This window comes from Bactrocera latifrons, unplaced genomic scaffold (genome assembly GCF_001853355.1).
Source record: "Bactrocera latifrons isolate USDA-ARS-PBARC rearing strain unplaced genomic scaffold, ASM185335v1 scaffold_64, whole genome shotgun sequence".
In the NCBI taxonomy this organism is placed as follows: domain Eukaryota; kingdom Metazoa; phylum Arthropoda; class Insecta; order Diptera; family Tephritidae; genus Bactrocera; species Bactrocera latifrons.
This window is the reverse complement of record NW_017537312.1, coordinates 489,813-511,471: the sequence shown is the minus strand read 5'-3', so window position 1 is coordinate 511,471 and position 21,659 is coordinate 489,813. Positions and strand designations below refer to the sequence as shown.

The window sequence follows — 21,659 nt, the reverse complement described above, 5'->3', positions numbered from 1 at the left end:
CCAAAATTTAAAAATATCATTACCAGCGCAATTCTATAAGCAGACTCTAGCCTTCATTTGAGACATTTTGAAGGAATACAATCTCTATCACAAAATATTGTCTAAATCTGTCAGTGTTTAGTAAGCAGGTCACAAAAGTAATACGTGTAAGAAAAGAGGAAAAAAAATGGACGAAGAAGTTGGTGGTTATTTGTAATTTTACAAATTTATGAAAATAAAGAAAGGTTAATATTGTTTAATAGCAATGAAGATTACAATATTAATAAATTGTTTTCATTAGAAACGCTAACCTACGAAATTGGCACATTTAAGAAATAAGGAGGTTATGAAAACATAGTGTTTGGAGCTTATAAAGGAATTGAAAACTTGTTTCCTAAAGTCAGCTATTTTTGACATTCGGATGAGTGTTCATGCTTTTAAATGAAGATTGCTTTGGAAATAGCCACTTATCTGCCATGAGCCTAGCATATCCCGCAATATGAGACATACAGTGCACTCGCGAAAACTCGTACTAGTGAAACTATGTGTGTTCGAATTAACGAATTGTTTCAAATATGTACCATTTTGTTCGACAACTTTTTGGCATTTTTTCGCTAGAGACATTATTCCATCAGTGTAAAACTTTTCTGGTTCTCGGCGAAAAACTGCGACAAGTAATCTTCACAAGCTTCTCTTGGAACCAACTTTATTCTATTAAGGAAGTTCTGCATTGACCGAAACTAGTAGTCCGATGGTACAAGGTCAAAGCTATATGGTGGATGTATCAAAACTTAAAAGCTAAGCTCTCCTAGTTTTTGCCGATCCAACAAAAAGGGGTGTGGTCTAGCGTTATCCTGATGGAAGACGCAGCTCTTTCTATTGTTCAGTTCAGTTGCTGACATTAAAATACAGAATCAATCGTTCGGCCAGGCTGGAGCAGCTCATAGTGTAGCTGGAGTGTTTGGTGGGATTGGAAAGGAATCATTCCAATCCCACCAAACATTCAGCATAACATTTCGAGGCGTCAGTCCAGACTATTAAATAGTCGCAAGACTATTTGTTGAGCTTCACCACGCTCGGTCCATGATATTTTTCACTCAATATTGTTGTATTTGATCCACTTTTTGTCTCATTTTAATGATCAGATTAATCACAAATATTAATTCGTTCTATCAAATTTTTCACAGACAATTCATGTGGTACCCAAACATCAACCTTCTTTTTGTAGCCAGACTTTTTTAAATGGTACAAAACCGTTTGCTGATGAACCTTAAGTTCCTTAGGGAAGTTATGAGTTATGTGACGACCTGGGTAAATCTTTTTCATAATTTCATCGACATTTTCAACGATAGGTCGACCAGAGCGGCGACTGCAACAACATCTATTGACAAAATACGCACTTATGCTTTCTGCTTCATTTTCGCCTCAAATTCATATTCAGAATTGCTTTCTTCGACGAGTTTTTTTTTCATTAATTCGATCAAATCGCATTCATACATACAACACATACACACATACAACACATACACACACCACTCATACAAAATCTAACTCTAATTCTCAGCTAACCGCCTTCGCCGCCTAAACAACTCACGACCCTAACTGTTCGGTATTCAGACTAGTGGAGATCACACGACTAACATCTAATCGTCCATAAGTCTAGCTAATCCCCATACCACCCAGATCCCTAATGTTTGAGTACATCGGCCATTCTACCCCCGCCCCACAAAAACAACCCCACTAATCAGATAGGTGCCTCTGATGCAAAAATGCATTCAGCGGGCCATGCCCCGTAAGTAGAAAACCCAGACTCAGACAAAGTCTGAATTTTTTCCTACGGTTGCCTGCTCTCGCTCCTTCATATTCACTAAATATGGAATAAATCACATTCTTTCAGTCGTGGTCGGCCCCCGATATTTGACATGCGTCACGTATCTGATGCTGACCCCATTCACACGGACAATCGGTAGAAGAATCGGTGACAATCTGCCCTTAAGCAGCTTTGCCGCAGTTTTCCCCCTCGATGTGTCAACCCCCACACCCACACCCCAAGTATTCACGATCTCTAAGAGATCTCCTCCCGCCCGCTCTAGCTCAGACCGCGAGCGACCTTCGACTTTTTTTTGGGGTTTCAAAGCCTAGTTTCCGGTGCCTATCCAAAGAGCGCTACTGAGGTTTACACCCTCAAACGCCGCGTTTTTGGCTTATACTTGCCACAACATTTGCAAAAACATTGTATTTGCAACTTCGATGAAGGCAACATTGAAAACTTTGAAGACTACTCTTTCGATGACAACTCAACAGCTCAAATACACCAATATTAGATCGCACAACGTAACTGCTTACATTTTCTCACACACTCTTTGTAAATACTTATGTTCATATGTAAATAAATCTTCTATTCTTTCTACTTTTGATTGCCCTCGCACGTATTTGGGGGTTCCCAATGGTTTAAACACAGTAAAATAAACCAAAAAATAACTGTAATATATGTTTATAACTACATATCTACGTACATATATGTAAAGATGGACCTTTCATAGCTTGTAGCTACATACATAATAGTTATTTATATACAAGTAAAACAAAATATTTAATTTGTAACTTTTTCTTACCTTTATTTTCCATTTTGAATATATTGACAATTCGCTGCTTCTGTTTTGTAAAAAAAACTCTATCAAGTAAAAGTAAAAAACATCATTTTTACATAAATTTCGTATTTCAAAGAACACATTTCATTTTTATTTTTATTTGAATTAATGCTTTTTGACTGCGGTAAAGAAAATTATATAATATATTTGTTATCGACATTCTTTTTTCATTCAGGTTTTATACACATCTCTAAATAATGAATTGTGACACCTGATCAGAAGTTGAATATCTCAAATTTTGAGACTTGAGACCATTGTAGAAACATGTAGGTTTATACAATGCTTGAGATTATGTCCACAATACTGAATAGCTCTGCAAATTTGGCTAAGGACCTCAAAATATTGATAAAACTGTATCAGTAAAATAAAAATATTTCGATTTTTTCAGAAAAAACGTGAAAGATTGAAAATAGATGCTAGAACAGTATAAGTATTGTATTAACCGATCAAGATTTTTTTCATTTGTAATTTTGCTTGTTTCATCGTAGGTCTATATTCATGAAAAGACTCTATCTACCACCGTTTGCTGGTACACTAACAACTGTACTTTTTTCATCTTTTAATTAAATTTATCTGTGGGTTTGCAAATACATATGTATGTATTTAAATAATCAATGTAATAAAATCAAGTCATATTAGAGATAAATTAAATAGCCTATGTCAACTAAAAGCGAATTTATTCTGCGAAAACCAATTAGGCGCCCACAAGTGAATTGTTATAAATGCATAAATATGAAGAATAAAAATATTTGCATGACAACACACATGCAAACATATACAACATACATATACATATGATATTTTGTACGTGTTTTTATATAGTACAAATGTACATATGCACATAAATCTTGTTTTATTCACCTAACTTAGTGGTCTGATGGCGTCTTATGACTGAGGCATTTTCATATTTACGTATACACACAGTTGATTGGTATAAATAATTATATTCCTGCAAATCTAAATTAATTTAATCACCATTCCTGGAGGTGGTTAAATAAATCAAATCGCCAAGCACTAACACGGCATGCGATGTACTCTGTCTTCTTTTTCGTTGTAATAAATAGTGAAAGTATTAAAATAAGAAATTAAAAATAACTGACACCAAGCTCTCCGGATTTGTTATACGTACTGTGCATTTGATATACATAAAATTGTACAACGACGACCTCCCACAATGCATAACTGCAATTGCAACCGTCCACAGCCATATTTGTACATACGCTCGACACGTTGACAGCATTGGCGGCAAATTACATACCAAAGAATATAAACCTGCGAAGTAAACAAAGCGTCCGCGACATATTCCAATTTATTGTTGTGCAAATATTGATTACAACCTGTTGCAATTGCAGCTGATCAACACACAATATTATGCACACATGCAAAGCAAATGCACACAGCTAGATTGTTGAGCGTTTAAGCCAATTGCACAATCGATAGATTGCATGAAAAGCGGCAAATTTAATATTTGCGCACTGAAAACAATGGGTAATCTCATTGATGCGTAATATTTTTTTTTGTTTTCCATATATGAACAGAAGTGAGACACTAAGCATTCCGAAAGTGAATTGAAAAAAGAGTTGTCTACAATTTATCTATTGGGGCCGTAATTGCATTGATATAGTTTTATTGATTCATACGCGATGTGATTGAGTAATAAATAATACATTTTTTCTAATTTCTAAAACTTCTAGTGCTACATGTCAACAATAATTGTTTTAGTTTCAATCATTGTGTTTACTTCAGTTCAATAATTTACAATTATATTTATGAAAACGCATACATACATAAATGTTAGGAGGTAAAATTACTATGCTATTTAATATTGCAAAATGCCTGTCTTGCAGATTTTTGATCTAAAATGTTTGCTAACAGCTGACAGCAGTGCATTTCTTTATTTGATATTAGATTTAGTTTAATAAAATTGACAAATTAGTATATAGCGCATTTCCGCTAGGCAAATATGTACCTAATTTTGAAGTTTTTAAGCCAATAGCTTATTTTGAAATTTTGTTTTTATTTCAGTGTTTTCTACAGAATTTGGAATGATTTTCGTAAGTGCATTAAATAGTTTGTGTAGTAGAGAGCATACATTATAGCAAGACACATAAATAATTTTGATAAAAGGCAAGCAAGTGCAGTTTTGCTTTTTAAAAACATAAATTAATAATCTATAAATACATATGAGCTAATAGTACTATATAGTATTGCCTATATTTCATAATAATAACATTAAGTTGAAGCTAATTATTGTTTACGTATAACACCAGCTCCAACACCACCGCTATGAGCACACATTGAGGGTTCAAACGACCATTTATCCGTTTCGGGATCGTAGACTTCGACTGTCGATAAATTGGACTCACCATCGTAACCTGGAATTCAACATTAATATAAAAAAAAAACTTGTATGAATAACAATTACGATTTTTACTCACCGCCAATCGCCCACAATTTTCCCATATTAGCTGCTAGAGCAACGCGACTGCGTTTACAATTCATAGGCGTTACAAGACTCCAAGTATCGGTTATTGGATCATAAACCTCAACTGAGCGCAGAAATGATGTACCATCGTAACCACCACAAGCATATAGCTTGCCATTTAACGCAGCAACACCTAAACGACAGCGACGATTTAACATTGAATGCATTTTGAACCAAACGTCTTTAACCGGATCGTAACGTTCTACAGAGTCGAAAATAGAAAGCCCGTCATGACCACCAAGCGCGTAAACACAACCTCCCAATGCGGCAACGCCACCCGCCGAACGATACTTCATCATGGGTGCCACCTACATAAAAAAGGAAAATGGGATCAATAACAGTGAACAATTTGGGCGAATTATAAAAGAAAATATACAACACAATGGAAAAAAGTCCTAAAAACATAAAAACAAAAAAAAACAACAATGAAAATTAAGAATTAAAACAAATTTTTAAATTAAATAATATATTTTAAAATTAAGGAAACAAAATTAAAAAATTTAATAAAATTGAAAAATTAAAGAATATTTTAAAGCTTAAAACAAAAAATTCAAATAAAACAAAACAAAATTTGCAAATAAAAAAAATCTAAATAGAAAAACGAAAACAAAACCAAAGCAAAAACAAGAAAATGTTTAAGAACTATAATTTCAAATATATTTTCCAAATTATTCCATACTCTCTTACCGTCTTCCAAATATCCGTCTTTGGGCAATAACATTCTACTGTATTTAGTGACGTTACACCATCATAACCACCGCAAACATAAATGCAATCATCTAAAGCGGCCACACCAACGGCACTATACAGAAAAAAATAATAAATGTTAATAATATTGAATTTAAATTTGCTATTGGTGTTATACATATAGTAAATATTTCAGAAATAATTTTGAAAAATATCAAATTTACCTGCGCTTGCACAACATTGCACGCCCCTGTGCCCACTTATTCTTTTTCGGATCGTATACCTCTACAGTGGAAAGACGTTCGGTGCCATTGAAACCACCAAAAGCGTACAGTTTACCATCCATAACAGCGACACCAACGCGAGAACTGCAAAATTAAAAGTAAGGAAAGGAGGCTAGAAATTTAGCATATTTTTAAGTATAGTTTTCTAGTACTGCGCACATACCGCATCATAGACATTTGTTCGCCCATTTCCCATTTCTTGACAACTGGATCGTAAATTTCCACGGTGCTCACTGATTCACCGTTGCTAGCTAGTCCACCAACTGCATAAATCTGGCCCATAATAAACTCACCGCAACGCTGTCGTGTTCTAATGAATTCAATTTAAAATCATCGCACATTTTGAACCTAAATTCGTCTACTCACCTGAAGCTTTGCAACAATCCTCGGCGTTCTGGCATTAAATGGAAATCTTTTGCCTCATCTAACAAATCTCTACACTGATGTGAAGAGCGTATTAACTCTTCGCGTGCCACACGATCTGCCAGAAATTGTGGTGATAATAATGGTAAACGTACTTTGGATAATACCTGTGGGAAAAGTACAGCACGTTCTTCCATATGTTTTACCCATTTCAAGCAGGCCTCAAAAATGATTTCCTCGCTTGGTACATTAAGCTCATCGCGTCGTATGAGATCGATTAGTTCACCAAAATCCAAACCCAAGAACTCTTCAGATTGTACGACTTTTGCAAAATTCTGATCAAGGTACTTGTCAGCAGCTTCAATTAAATGGGTGCAACTCATAGAGTCCGCAAATTGACGTATGCACAAAACGTTATGCGGATTAAATCGTGAAATCAAGAAGTCCGCACAGGCGTTACGCACTTTGGTTAATTGTAGAAACGATGCGCCCACCATAAGACTTTGCACATTCTGGTTGTCGATGCGCACCTGTCCACTGTAAGCGTAATTAATGAGACTTTCGAGTGCGTTCGGTTCAATCTCTTTCATGGTGATCTCTTTTATACGGCTCTCAGCCATATTGTTGGTGAACATAGCATAAAAATACGGTATTGTACCTGCCAACACAATACGATGTGCCGAGAAGGACTGATCTTCAACCTAGAAAGAAAATAATTTAAAAGTAGTTTAAACAGAATTCAAATGTCAGTTCCAATGCTCACCTTTAAGGTAACATCACAAAGTTTGCCTTGTCTGCGTATTTCACGCATTAATGGATAACTCTCACAAAACAAATCATCATGCTTATAAATAACATATTTCTGGTCATCATTGCAATCACCAAAATCGGGCAAATCCATTATTGATGAATAGCTTTGTTGATGTAACAATTGAGATGTTTGTTGTTTTGCCTGCTGTTTTGCTTCGGATGACGATTGAGTGTCGCACCCAGAAATACTTAATTTCCCCACACTAAGTTCTTGCCACTGTTCCATCATTGCACACAGGTTATACTTCGATTACGAAAGCTACTCCATCGATTTTTACGTTTAATATATTGGAGATTTCGTGTAGCAATAAAATAAATAAACCAATAATTTTACCGAAAGCAGCGACTGATGTGTTGAATACAACGCTCGCGACAGACTGCAAACGACATCTGTCAAATATTAAAATACACACGTTCTTATGGACGGACCTTTTTTGACAGCTGCACGGCAGGCCGACAGTTGTCGTTCTCGCTAACTTCAATTTTATCATATATTTGCCAACGACAGCAGGACGACAGTAGAGTTGACAGTAGAATGGAAGATAGAGAGATGAGGTAGAGTGGTGATCTCGCTAATATGTAAAATGTAAAATTACTCAAAGCTCTAACAAACCTGACGTTATTTTACAAGTAAAAGCATAAAATGGCTCTGTTAATGACAATTGATAATTTAAAACAAATAAATTTACTTATTTTTTGCTTAAAAATTTCACTTTGAACAAAATATTAAAATTTCATTTAAGTGCAAGGTATTAGTATGGCCACAATGAAATTGTGTACATGCAAAATGGACAACTGCGTTGTTTTGTGTACATGCCGTTATGTTGCTGCCCTCTCACAAACGTTCATGTAGTAGGATTCACAACGCCGTTTTTAGTTCTCTGTTGCTGCTGCAGTCTGTCGGTAGCATTGTGTTCCGCACTTGAAAGTTTTTTTTATTCTCTGTTTTGTTCCACTTTCGTCTGTCTGTTACGTAGCCAGATTTGTCGGAAAATTAAGGCGAAGTCGCAAATGGATGTGGCGAACGCATTACGTAAAGTTATATACCAGTTTTACTATTGTGAATGGCTCAAATGACAAATAAACTACACATTGTTTTAAAATTTCGATTTTAATAACTTAAGACTGAAAATCAATTCTAATACTTTATAAAAACCAAAATCTTAATAACACGTTTTCTGTCATGTAAAATCGATTTTCTCCACCAAGAAAGAAACGTAGAACAATCAGAGAGTATATATACTTTACGTTCTCTGATTCAGGGTAAGGAATTCGCCTCACAATTTTAAAATTTTTTACAGTTCTCTCACATATTATAACAGAGAATATGAAGAGAAATAAATATATGTGTTTACGGCATGGCATATATGCCCAACATTATGTTCTCTGTCTCACATACGCAAAAATATGAAGAGACTTAAATATATGAATGCATGGTGATTCAGACAGAGAGCTATGCATATTTCGTGAAGGTTGAAGGTGAAATTTTCTTCGAAGAAATGAAGTTCATTTTGAACAACTTCACTTTGTAATAGTCGAAATAAATATAATTTATTTGAAACAATTTAAAAACTAAAAAATAAAATTAAATTATTTTTTATTTAATTTTTCACGATTTTGTAAAAAAAATTAACATTTTTACCATTTTTCTGAAAAAAATGGTTCATATGATACAAAATAATCATGCATATTTGACACAGAGAATGCTTATTTAATTTGTATATTTTTCTTCAAAGTATTTCTCTTTATTCATTCTCGCATGAATTCAGTCGTTTGAGCGAGAGAACGTGCTCAATTCTGCTAAATAGCAGCGAAAATGGTGAATTCCCTATCACAATTTTATAAGTTCTGTTAGCCGCCCAATCGAACATCATACAGAATTCAATTTGCCCCTTCCTATGTTTTAAGTTCTCTGGCTTAGTAGCGACGAAATTTTTTTTTACCAATTATAGCTGTATTGCTACATGGGCGAATAGTGTTATCAATTCTAGTACTATTATGGTTTTTCAGAAAAATGCTCTAAATATTGAAATAATAGCTTTTTATGATTTCTTACGGAATCTTATAATCGAGTCCTGGCAACTCTGTAGGTAGTTTGTAAGAGCAGTTTCCAATTAGTACTAAAAGCTTTTCTTCAGTTTTATATTATTTGTTTTGTTTCTCTCATTTATCTGTGATACCAGTTGCGCTCGTTTTGGGCTTTATTTACTATTCTTTTTTTTTTTTTCTTGCTGCTAAGTTTTCCTAGAAGAGGCGCAATCAGAGCACAATTCCACTTCAATTGAACATTTATTGGGTAAAGTACGCATGTGCACTGGTTAAAATAAAAGGATTTTGTCGAATATTTATATTAAAGCGGTTTTTATATATGGTGAACATAGTTTTAATGGGAAAATAATTGCCAACTTGTTATTAGCGAACTGTGATTAAATTGCATTGTCATTAATATAAAGATACTCATCTGCTCATCTAAGGTGGATGAGTCAACCAAATTCAATCGAAGCAATAGAATTAAATAAGATTTCATTATAATTCAGTTGCAATGTCGGTTTCACGATCTCGTAGTATTTTATCACCCAACAATAGTGGTAACTTCGAAGCGAGTAATGGTATAGCAAATGGAAATAGCGCTGGCAGCAGCGTTGGTATTGGTGCTGGCGGTAGCAGCAGGAGCAGTGGCTATGTCAAAGACCGGTACATTGAGGAGCTGCCATCACAGCAATTACGTTTACTGTGTGAACATTTGGACGAAATGCAAGTTTGGATGCAATTGGCTGAAGTCATGCAATTAAGACCAGCCGACGTGAAGGTGAGCAAGTTAAACTAGCGGCAACTCCATTCACTGACGTCGACTTTAACGTTATCGTCAACTCTCCGGCAAACGCCAATCAAAAGCAGTTTGCGTTCGTTTTAACGACATTTTTCGATTATTTTATTTATTTCAGTTTATAAACCAACAACAAGAGTTAGGCAAGTCACCATCTTGGCAGTTGATACGAAAGTGGGGTATTGAATGCAAGCATACAGTCACTGAACTCTTTATGCTTTTGTGGAAGTAAGTGAAAAAAATATAAAAGTAGAACCTGTTTATGTATTAAAACCATCAATTAATCGTTTACATTTACTAATATATGCATGTTTATTACAGAAATGAACAACATCACGCCATGCGTATGCTAAAGGACTTTGTGGAGCGCAAATATCAGCTCCTTATACCAAGGAGTCAACCACGTTTAACTATGCTAATGGCTAATTCGGACATAAAACAACTAAATGGTCCCATAAACTCTTCCTCATCCGGTGTAAGTAATTCCAATAACAACACCTCAATTTCCTCCTATGAACAAACCGCACCTACATCTACCCAACGCATTGAACAAGATGTGCGGGAATTCGCTCGCTACATGATCGAAATAAGTTACGAGGAATTGACGGAAGCCACTGAAAATTGGAGTGAACATTTAAAGCTTGGAAGAGGTGGGTTTGGAACTGTTTATAAAGGCACATGGAAGTGTACCGAAGTAGCTGTCAAACAGTTGCAATACAATGCAGTCAACGGCCGGGACAGCAGCAAAGTGCAACTACAACAGAGTCTCAACGAACTAAAGCATTTGAGTCGTTATCGTCATGACAATGTTTTACCACTATTTGGTTACTCTTTGAATGGAGAAAAACCTTGCTTGGTCTATCAGCTAATGAAAGGTGGAACATTGGAGCAGCGTTTATACTCGAAGAAAGAAAAACCATTGACTTGGAAGGAACGTGTCGAAATTTGTCTCGGTGCAGCGCGGTATGCCAACATCAACAATAAATATTATAATGGTATTAATACGTTAACTTCTTTATAGTGGTATCAATTTTCTACACGTTTGTGATATTAAACCTCTCATACACGGTGACATAAAGCCCGCGAATGTACTGCTTGATGTTTGTTTGACACCTCGTATAGGTGATTTTGGATTGGCCCGCGAGGGACCCGCTTCAGTAAGCCGCTCAGTTACCGTATCTCAAATTTACGGCACAAAACCATATTTGCCTCAGGAGTTCTTACGCGGCAAAAAGCTTAGCACAAAGGTGGACACGTATAGTTATGGCGTTATGTTGCTGGAAACATTCACGGGCCTGCGAGCAGTGGATCAAAATCGTAAACCACATTTGTTGCCAGAATATATAAAGAGTATTCGTAAAGATCAGTTTGACGATCTCATCGATGCACGACAACCGGTACAAAATGGTGAACGTGATATGTGTAAAAATTTGATTTTATTAGGTTCGCAGTGTGTGGCTTTTGAAGCAGACGATCGCCCGGAAATGAAATATGTTTACGACACCATAAACATCTGTAAGATATATCCCGAGTGAAATGAAACAAGGAGAAAGAAGAAAGGAAGAGAAGGAAATCAACAAAAGTATACTTGTTTTGTGCCTTAATTGATTAAATACAAGTTTTAAATGCTATACAATCGGTAGATATAAGATCTACCTAGTTATGTAAAAGAAGTATAACTATGAAGTTTCTCGCAGTTAAATGCATTCGCCATATAGCAAAAAATCAGTTGCATCACAATTTAATTATGTATATATTGAAAGTTTAAACATTTTTGATAACGTATTTGTAATTTTGATAAAATAAATGTTCGAACAAGCTAATTGCTAATTTGATAAATATTTTAATTATTCTGATTGACAGAAAAGTGCTGTACTGAAATCTACTTGTTATAGAAAATTGTACAACTAAGCACAAAGAGAACCAGTCAGCTAATTGTTTTCCATACTAACAAAAGTTATTTTACCAGATGTGAATCGTCAGATGTTGGCAAGAACTAGTTTCTTTGTATTTCAAAATATATATAATATTAAAAACGATAAAATATTTAAAGCCAGGGAAATACCTAAATGTGCAAAACGTCAACCAGAAGATCGCAATCTAAGCATATATATGTAACTCATAAACTGACCAACATAATCGATATAAGGTTTGTTAAACGAAAATCATTATACATATGTAGTATATCGGAGTTGGGTTAGTATCGACACTATATACTATTAACATGGCACTTACAATAAAATGTTCCCTAATATTCATTAAGGTACATCACATAGCATCACCAATCATAAGGAGTAAAGTCACATTTTGTTGTTGTTGTAGCGGCAGAATTCTACTGAGTTGACAGTCCTTGGTCGGATAAAAATCCGGGTCCGTACCGGTTACGTAGACCCGACTTTCGTGGGAACGGGAGTAAAGTCATATAGAATCATATGTTTGTTATGTGAGGGATAAGTCAAGTTTTCGTCCAATTTTATCCATTTTGAACACAAAGACACACTATTACCAGTAGAACATGCTCTCTCATTTTCATTGAGATAACTCACATGTTGGCCGATATATTCGATATAAAGTCACCTGGAAGTTCGAAAATTATTGTATTAGGTATATGTGAGCCGATCGCTTTCAACCCATATTTGAACACTTAGACATACCATTGTCAGGAAAGTTATATCCCGGAATTTTAATTATATATCTCATGCATTGACCGATATTTTCGGTAAAAAGTAAACTATAGGTACTGGTTGGATTAGGACATTCTGTGATCATAAGGTGGCATACGCTAAAGGTATTAAAAAGTTTTATCCGGTTATATTTATTGCTTTTTGATTAGTACACTGGAAAGGAAAAAATCAGATGGAATTTAAAATTGTGTTATATGAGAAGTAGGCGTGGATGCAGTTCGATTGCGCACTGTTTATTTATAGAGATGTGGGAAGAAATTCACTTACCAAATTTGTTTGAAATCGCTCTTTGCATGCCCCATGAAACCAATTCACTTAACTCTTTTTGATCCCTACCTTTGGAAGTAGCTCCTTTCTTGGGCTTACCGTTAAGTGACTTTCCCCCAAGTAAGGTTTATATACTCGTTACAACAGCATCAACAATCAACCTTTGGTTAATATGTATCATTTGCCCACTGCCGCTCCAACACTCAGCTAATGTAAACTTAAATTCATTATTTCTCACTCATTCTCTAATTGAGTAAGCACAACTTATATCGTAAATTGATTTTGATTTTTCCCGTATAGATATGTAGATATATATCATAGAGATTTTATCGAAAATATTCCTTCAAAAGACACATAAATTGATTCAGTTTGTTTCAATAGAAAGCAGAGCGCAAAAAGATTTTCTTTTGTTCGTCAAAATTTTCGACAAAAAAACAAATTTAAAATTTGTAACCAAGAAATGCTTTAACATTTGCCGGAAATCTTTATTTGTATCATTTTTAAACCATATTTTATAATACAAATTCGATCAGCAAAGTTTTTGACTAGCTGGATAGTCAAAATTAAAAAAAAAAACATAAAATACATAGCGGAAGAGACCACATAACAAATAACGGACGGAGCCGATTCAGCTTCTTTCAGCCATCAATCCATAATATTAATAGTGTTGCACTAAAATTAATTGCGATACTTACCTTTGACATATGTTTAAATATATACTAAAATAAGCAGCCTGAAAAATGAATTTGAAAAATTCCAAATTCTTTAAGCGAATCCAAGAGTTGCGGCGTCTTTCCAAAGATAAAATACGCAAAGAAAAAAATCGCGGTGTGCATATTGATTTTGAATTGGAGAGTGCATTGAAGGAGCGAAATGGCGACTGTGTAAACTCCGTGCAGCAAAAAGGCTATAACGCCAATGAAAAACTGAAAGGTGAAAAATATGATCCCAGTGAACATTCGGAGAAAAACCAAGATGTGTCCGATGGCTTAATCCAGTTGAATAATGTATGCTTCCGTTTAAAATGCGCCAGTATACCGAAATCTTCCCAAATGTCAAGGGATGACCAACCAAATATATCGTAAGTAGACAAAGTATATATATGTATATTTGGTGACACTCTTGGCATGAAATACTTGGCATGAAACAATATTAGTTACTTCTTGTTTTCTTCGAATATATAATAAATTGATAGATTTAATTTATTTTTAGAATTAATAGCGATTCTTCTTATGGAATTTTGTTAATCTATATATCTTAATATCGTAAATAGTATACTTAACGTTATTTTCGGTTTCTTCAAATTTTTATGCATAAATGCATAGAATGGGGTTTGTCCGGAAAGAATAGGACTGATTTTCTTCCGCCGCGACTATATTTCGGAGCGTGCGAACATCGACCGGATTCGGTAGAGGACATTCATAGCTAACTAACGAGCACCTAGAGAGTCAGGAAAAACATTTTCGCGCGACGTGCTCTCAAGGCTATTCCGGAGAATACCTTCCGTGACGCCTTCAATGCTTAGAAATTGCGTTGGCAGCGCTGCATTGACGCAGAAGAGCTTATTTTGAAAGATTTCAAAGAATTGTAACGATTGGTTCCATAATTTGTTTAACTCGACTCACTTTCCTATCAAACCCTCTATTTTATGATAGACAAATAATACTGAGCCAAACATTAGAGGTAAATACTAGCGATTATATTTTCTGTATATCTCGTCCAGCTCACCCTTCCATCGACTGGGGTATTCGCCGTTGCCAATGCGCATAAGGCCATATATCTTCTGCAGAAACTTCTCTCGAAAACTCGTAACGTCAAATCGTCAAATTTTGCCAACGTCCATGCCTCTGCACCATATAGCAGGACATCAATAATGAGTGACTTATAGAATTTGGTCTTTGTGCGTCAAGAGAAGACTTTACTTCTCAATTGCGTACTCAGTCCGAAGTAGCACCTGTTGGCAAGAGTTATTCTATGTTGAAGTTTGATTGTTGTTGATGTTAATAACACTGGTTCCAAGATAAACGAAATTAGTTAAAACTTCGAAGTTATAACTCAAAAGCGATGTGGGAGCGAAATCGTTTGTGTAACGATGGTTTTTTCAATTACAAGAGATATTTCGTCTTGTCCTTGCTCACTAAAAGACCCATTTGCTTCGCTTCTTTGTCCTGGAGAAAGCAGAACTAACACCGCGGTTGTTATGGCCAATGACATCGAAGTCATCGGAATACGCCATCAGTTGTATACCCTTGTAGAAGATTGTACCTTTCCATTTAGTTTTTCGTTGATTTTTTCTCTAGCAGTATATTGAAGAAGTCGCACGATAGGAAATCACCTTGTATGAAACCTTGATTGGTATCGAACGGCTCTTAGAGGTCCTTCCCAACCCTTTGTGGATTGGGCAGAGTACACTTAAATTTCAATCGCCGGGCATACTTTCGATGTGAATAGTTCGGCCGTCAATCTATTGGCCTCCGCCGTTTTGTTATTTTTCGGTCGGTTAATTGCTATTCGAACTTATTCATGGTCGGGCAATAGAACATCTGATCGGTTGGGGAATCGGTTTCGCCTTCTCCTGGTGTCATGCCTTCACTGCCATTCATTCCCTCCATAATTTTAGTATGATTTGAGCATCAGTTGCTAGATCACCTCTGGGGGTGCTACAAGTGTATGCTCCGGTCCGCTCCTTCTGCTGGTCGCCGCATCTTCTTGTCTATCCCATCCCGCACGTATTGTGGTGGATAGTAATGTTGCGAGGTAAGCAAGCAGTATATTTTCTCTCCTCATCTTACTAGCTGGTCTTTTACCTTAACCGAAAAGCAATGGTTACTATTGCAGCTGTACGTAAGGAGCTTGAAATGCCGTCTCACAGTTAAGCAGGAGTGCAAGTGGAGTAGAAAATCGTTGCATCTTCTCGACGTCGAACCTTTATTATGTTTTTGACATACGTTTTTTGCTCCACAGCGGTGGGTGCGTCTCTTGGCTGTAGCAAGATACGAATTTATGTTAGGAGATCGGAGCATACGCACATCTGAAACACTGGAGACGTGTCTTCCGTCTATCACAACATATTATTGTTGTTCTAACGGGTACCTAACCATTTTACTAATCGATATATATGGTATATGCCGCTGTAAGGCGTTTAGAGATTGCGTTATTTTTGGAACCTGTGTTTAGACAAAGGATGTTAGAATATCCAAAAGTCTTATGAATATATACTATATGAAAGGAAAGTTAAACTGTGTTCAATTTTCAACGAAAATAAGAGACTACAACCAGTGTTACGAGGATTGGAAAATCCGTTGGCATAATGTATACTACATATAGTGGGGATTACTTTGAAGGAGATGAAATTGATTTGGAAGAATAAATAAAGAATTCTCAAAGTAAATACATTGTCACCTTATTTTTTTTGCACAGTACATTGCGTAGTCGAAAAAGTCTTTTCGTATTTCAAATAAAGGTTCAACTTACTTTTTTATATTTATAATAATAAATAAATAAATCAATATGTACCATTTTGGTCAACCACTTTTTGCTATTATTCCGCTAGTCATTCTTCCCTTTTTTATACAAAAATTTCAAAATATAGCGAATTTTTTCATTATTTTCACTTTTTTTTGAACAGCTGTAAGTCTTCTTCAACTTCCACCACTTTCATTTTATTTGGTTAAATGAAGGTTGAAATCTCACCTTTCCAACACTATGTGGCATGTGATCGGCAGCACTGGATATATACGACTGCAACGACGTTTATTGACAAAATACGAAAAGATAGTATGTATTTCGGAAAACAATGCATGCGTAGAGTGTTCACGCCTTCTGGGATACCATCATAAAAATCAAAAAATGGTTCCTTCATGTTGGTTTTCAGTTTACTTAATTCTTTAGTCTTCTTTTAGTTCATGAGGAACAAAACGAACAAATACCTATATATATTTTACGCAAATCTTGAGTAAAAATTATGCGGATAGTTTTTTTTACTTGCATTTAATCTCTCAGTCAACAGTATCATAGTATAATTTACATCGAACAATTTCGTGGAATTAATTCGGTTCAAATAGAATAACTGGTTTGAAAAATATGACATTCCACCTTAAGTGGATCTCCCAAAACCATTCTTACCTTCGATCTTCGCATCTTACAAATAGTCGCTGATCTTTTAAAAATTTTGAATAATACCTTTATATGGAAGTAATTCCACCGTTAAATAAATAAAAAGTGGATGGGCACTCTTCTGTAACATAATTCTTATTGGAACAAATATGCTACAAATTTAGACGATTTTACAGAACTATCTTTATTTTATCTATGTAATTTGGTTCTTAAATGAAAAACTTAACAGATCTGCCATTAGCCTCGTATAGCTTCCAGTAGTACCGAACAACCCTTTTGTCATTTCATTTCAGCAGCATAAAAGGGAGCATATGTGTATCCAATTCGCGATACAGCATGATTGGCCGAGTATCAAAGACATTGGGGTTTAAGGTCGTTAAAGAAGCTAAGCTTTGGAATATCTTGTGGACCGATACACTGCCCGGAGTAGAAGTGTACAAAAGTATGAAGCGTTTTCAACAAATAAATCACTATCCAGGTATGATGGAGATCTGTCGCAAAGACTTGCTCTCGCGCAATCTGAACCGCATGCTAAAGCTATTTCCACGCGATTACAAAATATTTCCGAAAACATGGATATTCCCAGCAGAGTGAGTAGATAAAAATATATGCGATATTACCAATAATTCCATTATATTTTTACATGGCAGTTATGGTGACGCTTTAAATTATGCCAATAACAACTACAAGAACAAGGCACGTACATTTATTATCAAACCGGATTCGGGAGCCATGGGTCGAGGTATTTGGTTAACAAACGATTTGAAATCTATAAATCCCTCAGAGCGTATGATTTGCCAGACATATATTAATAAGGTATTGCATACGTCTTAGTGCTAATGTTAAACTTACAGTTTCCCGAAATGTATTGTTTTCCTTGCGTAGCCCCTATTGATTGATGGCTACAAATTCGACTTGCGCGTCTATACTCTAATAACCTCTGTTGATCCATTGAGGATCTTTGTTTACAACGAAGGCTTGGCGCGCTTCGCCACCAGCAAATATGTCGAGCCAACAACTGAGAACAGTTGCGATCTCTTCATGCATCTGACCAACTATTCGGTGAATAAACGCAGCTCTCAATATGATTTGTGTGACAATGATGATTGCGGCAGCAAGCGAAAATTTTGTGCCATCAACAATTGGCTGCGACGTCGTAATTACGAAGTGGATGAGTTTTGGCAGAAGATAGACGATATTATCATCAAAACAGTACTAAGTGCTTGGCCGATGTTGAAACATAACTATCACGCCTGTTTTCCTTCGCACGATAAAATTCAAGCGTGCTTCGAGATACTGGGATTCGACATATTAGTTGATTCGAAGATGAAACCGTACGTCCTTGAGGTAAACCATTCGCCTAGTTATCACACGCATGAGCTGGTGGATCGACAAGTGAAGAAAGCGCTAATAAGAGACACACTGTTAATGGTAAGCACACCTCTAGCCGATAAAAAGCAGATACTACGTGAGGATCGAAAACGCATAAAACAACGGTTGTTGAAAGTGCACAAAGCTGACACGTAAGTCTCATATACTTTGATAAAATTATGTCATAATTATTTATTTGTTTTCTTAACAGAACTTTGAATTCTCAGCGCGCGGCAGCAGCAACGAATACTGAAAATAATAGTTCAGCAAAAACTGGCGACGAGCCGCCACTACTGGAAGAAGGAACGCATGATGCTGGACTTAGCGCGCTTTCTCAACAGATTGCTTGGGAAGAGAGTCATTTGGGAGACTTTCGTCGCGTTATGCCACCACATGATCCCGATCGACTTAATTATTATTGCCAGTTCTTTGCTTTGCAGAATCAGGCGTCCATTTATGGCGAGACCGCAGCAAGCAAGAAGCGGGAGGAAGTTGCAAAGAAAATGCGTCTTGAAATTGAGGAAAAGCGTCAACGTCAATTGGAGGTGCTCTCCGGTCAAAGGCGACGTATGAAGCTTGAAGAGCGTCGTCGTAAACGTGCCTCCATGCCACGTGCAATCGTTGAGCGTCATCGGCTATCACGCTTTCGTGCACAAGAGAATTGGACTCCTGGATTTATATCAGAGGCGGAAGAGCGCTTGCGACGCACTTGGATGCAGATGCGAAGCGAAATCTTGCGCAACAACAAAATCGTACAGATGGTAGGTGCCGAAGCAGAGATCCACAAATGACTGAATCTTCTTTATCGTTCTTAAATAAATTTTCTTTTACATCACAGATCTATAAGGACTTCTATAACGGTGGCAATCTAACCAATGCAGATATCATAACTTATCCAGAACTGTATCGGTGTTTGGAGCGTGGCGCGGATGTCATGAGCGAATAAATTTGTTGTGAACCGTTGTATTTGTAACTGATCGAATGTCAAAAGTTATCGTTGCCTATTTTGCTCTAGTAATATTGCTGGTATTTCCCGGATTCACAAATACACAATATACATATCTGTGAGGTTCACACTTACATATATGTGATATCTAAATGTGCAGACGTGTTTTGTTAGACCATAGACCATAGTGTATTGTTTACTTTTGAGCGTTTTTTATATTTCAATCTTGACGTTTGATTATGTAATATATTGTGGTCATATTTAAGACCCAAAACTACATCGACTTCAAACATACACAACTAGATTTTAAAGAACATTTCCTTTCCAATAGAAATTCATGTATATAAATATAGCAGTTTCAGCCCATAAAACAATAAAACCCTATAAAATGCAAAAACTCCATAAATTTTATGATCTATGCTAATTTAAGTTTAAATCTGAACCCACAAACCTGTACAACAAATGCGGATATTCAAAGATCTGGGTATGGAAAATTAAGGAAGTAGATATGTATAAGCCAAACCTTTTTCAAATACTTATAATTATTATAATTATACATTGGATACAGTGGCGTAACTATAGGGTGGCACGTCGGCAAAATGCCACGGGCCCCCAGCCCGGAGGAGCCCCCGGTCAGAGGAAATCTCAATTCCCAACATTTATTAATACACATACACATTACTTAAGTAAAAAAAGAGTTTTGTCTTTTTTGTCAAAATGAGCTCATTGCTGTTCTGGTTCAAAAAGTGGAAAATGCTCTGGTAAATGAAATAGTCACCGCAGCGTTTTATTCCATTTTGTTTGATACTACTCAAGATATTTCCAAAACAGATCAATTGTGTGAACATTACCGTTACTGTGTAATCGAGAAAGATGAAAATGGAACTCCAGAGGCGCTCGTAATTAAAGAGACATTTTGAGGATTTCATGAGGTTAAGGATCAAACTGCCTTAGCAATGTCCAAGCAGATAATAAAATCCATAAATAACAAAAGTATTTCTCTGAATAAGTGCCGGGGACAAGGGTACGATGGAGCTAATACCATGAAAGGTACTTATGGCGGAGTTCAAGCACTCATAAGAGATATAGAGCCAAATGCAGTGTACGTCCATTGTGCTGCTCATAATTTAAACTTGGTAGTAAATGATGCAGTAAAAGAGGTCATAGAAATATAAACATTATTCGAAATTGTGCAACAAATTTATAATTTTTTTGGCCATAGCATTAGACGATGGAATATATTATCTAGTTTTATATCTGACAACAAAGAAAGAGAAACCGTTGTATCATCAAATTCAGTAACATTAAAAACAATGAATCCAACTAGATGGGCAGGACGCTTTGATGCCATGTTTGCTTTAAAGGTTCGATTTGTTGATGTTTAAATAGCGCTAACAAAAACCATTTTACCAAATTCCAAATCAGATGAGAGAAATGAAGCTATCTTGCTAAAGAAGTAGGTAGAGAACTACAATTTTATTATGTTGCTCGTTTTCCATTGCAAAGTCTTACAAACCATAGACGCGGCTTCCAAAGCAGTTCAATCTAAAACCATCGATCTTTCAAATGCTTCAAAGCGTTTGCAAGTCTGTCTAGAAGAACTTGAAAAGTATCGACATGAATTTGAAGATTTAAAAACGGAAGATAATAGTATTGTAGTTAAATGGTCTATAAACCCTGAATTTCCTAAAACTCGTCAGAGAAAAGTGAAACGTCATTTTGATGAAATTTGTGAGGATGAACGTCTCCAAGGTCCTGAAAGCTTATTTAAAGTGAACGTATCCTATCGTGTATTCTTCTCTTCTTGATTGGCGTAGTCACCGCTTACGTGATTATAGCCGAGTTAACAACAGCGCGCCAGTCGTTTCTTCTTTTCGCTACGTGGCGCCAATTAGATATTCCAAGTGAAGCCAGGTCGTTCTCCACTTGGTCCTTCCAACGGRGTGGAGGTCTTCCTCTTCCTCTGCTTCCCCCGTCGAATACTTTCAGAGATGGAGTGTTTTCGTCCATCCGGATAACATGACCTAGCCAGCGTAGCCGCTGTCTTTTAATTTGCTGAACTATGTCAATATCTCGTACAGCTCATCGTACCATCGAATGCGATATTCGCCGTGGCCAACGCGCAAAGGACCATAAATCTTTCGCAGAACTTTTCTCTCGAAAACTCGCAACGTCGATTCATCAGTTGT

At 36.1% G+C, this 21,659-nt stretch overlaps 3 protein-coding genes across 4 annotated transcripts; 2 read left to right on the top strand and 1 right to left on the bottom strand.

Moving 5' to 3' along the window:
* Positions 1-4,226: 4,226 nt before the first annotated feature.
* LOC108975381 (kelch-like protein 18) lies at positions 4,227-7,636 on the bottom strand. Its single transcript, XM_018943827.1, has 7 exons — positions 7,213-7,636; positions 6,453-7,150; positions 6,250-6,396; positions 6,027-6,170; positions 5,803-5,917; positions 5,069-5,423; positions 4,227-5,005 (listed from the first exon to the last, which is right to left on the bottom strand). The coding sequence occupies exons 1-7, from the start codon at positions 7,486-7,488 to the stop codon at positions 4,878-4,880; spliced, it is 1,863 nt and encodes a 620-aa protein (XP_018799372.1). The 5' UTR covers positions 7,489-7,636; the 3' UTR covers positions 4,227-4,877.
* A 1,786-nt stretch (positions 7,637-9,422) lies between these two features.
* LOC108975382 (serine/threonine-protein kinase pelle) lies at positions 9,423-11,896 on the top strand. Its single transcript, XM_018943828.1, has 4 exons — positions 9,423-10,068; positions 10,205-10,314; positions 10,408-11,049; positions 11,108-11,896. The coding sequence occupies exons 1-4, from the start codon at positions 9,802-9,804 to the stop codon at positions 11,619-11,621; spliced, it is 1,533 nt and encodes a 510-aa protein (XP_018799373.1). The 5' UTR covers positions 9,423-9,801; the 3' UTR covers positions 11,622-11,896.
* A 1,520-nt stretch (positions 11,897-13,416) lies between these two features.
* Positions 13,417-19,861, top strand: LOC108975380 (tubulin polyglutamylase TTLL13P). 2 transcript variants are annotated; one of them, XM_018943826.1, is made up of 6 exons: positions 13,417-14,118; positions 17,450-17,743; positions 17,804-17,969; positions 18,039-18,676; positions 18,736-19,285; positions 19,363-19,861. In XM_018943826.1, exons 1-6 carry the CDS (start codon positions 13,778-13,780, stop codon positions 19,468-19,470), a joined length of 2,097 nt encoding a protein of 698 aa, XP_018799371.1. In that variant the 5' UTR covers positions 13,417-13,777; the 3' UTR covers positions 19,471-19,861. The 2 variants fall into 2 exon arrangements, with proteins under 2 accessions (XP_018799371.1, XP_018799370.1); XM_018943825.1 differs by having other exon boundaries at positions 17,447-17,743.
* The last annotated feature ends 1,798 nt before the right edge of the window (positions 19,862-21,659 follow it).

Bases quoted from the DNA above. Each gene is read 5' to 3' on its own strand.
- LOC108975382 (XM_018943828.1), top strand. From the start codon at position 9,802: ATGTCGGTTTCACGATCTCGTAGTATTTTATCACCCAACAATAGTGGT. The intron at 10,069-10,204 runs GTGAGCAAGTTA...TATTTATTTCAG, and splicing joins TAAGACCAGCCGACGTGAAG to TTTATAAACCAACAACAAGA. The intron at 10,315-10,407 runs GTAAGTGAAAAA...TGTTTATTACAG, and splicing joins CTCTTTATGCTTTTGTGGAA to AAATGAACAACATCACGCCA.
- LOC108975380 (XM_018943825.1), top strand. From the start codon at position 13,778: ATGAATTTGAAAAATTCCAAATTCTTTAAGCGAATCCAAGAGTTGCGG. The intron at 17,744-17,803 runs GTGAGTAGATAA...TTTACATGGCAG, and splicing joins ACATGGATATTCCCAGCAGA to TTATGGTGACGCTTTAAATT. The intron at 18,677-18,735 runs GTAAGTCTCATA...TTTTCTTAACAG, and splicing joins AAAGTGCACAAAGCTGACAC to AACTTTGAATTCTCAGCGCG.
- LOC108975381 (XM_018943827.1), bottom strand. From the start codon at position 7,488: ATGATGGAACAGTGGCAAGAACTTAGTGTGGGGAAATTAAGTATTTCT. The intron at 5,424-5,802 runs GTAAGAGAGTAT...TTTTTTATGTAG, and splicing joins AGACGGATATTTGGAAGACG to GTGGCACCCATGATGAAGTA. The intron at 5,006-5,068 runs GTGAGTAAAAAT...GTTGAATTCCAG, and splicing joins AAAATTGTGGGCGATTGGCG to GTTACGATGGTGAGTCCAAT.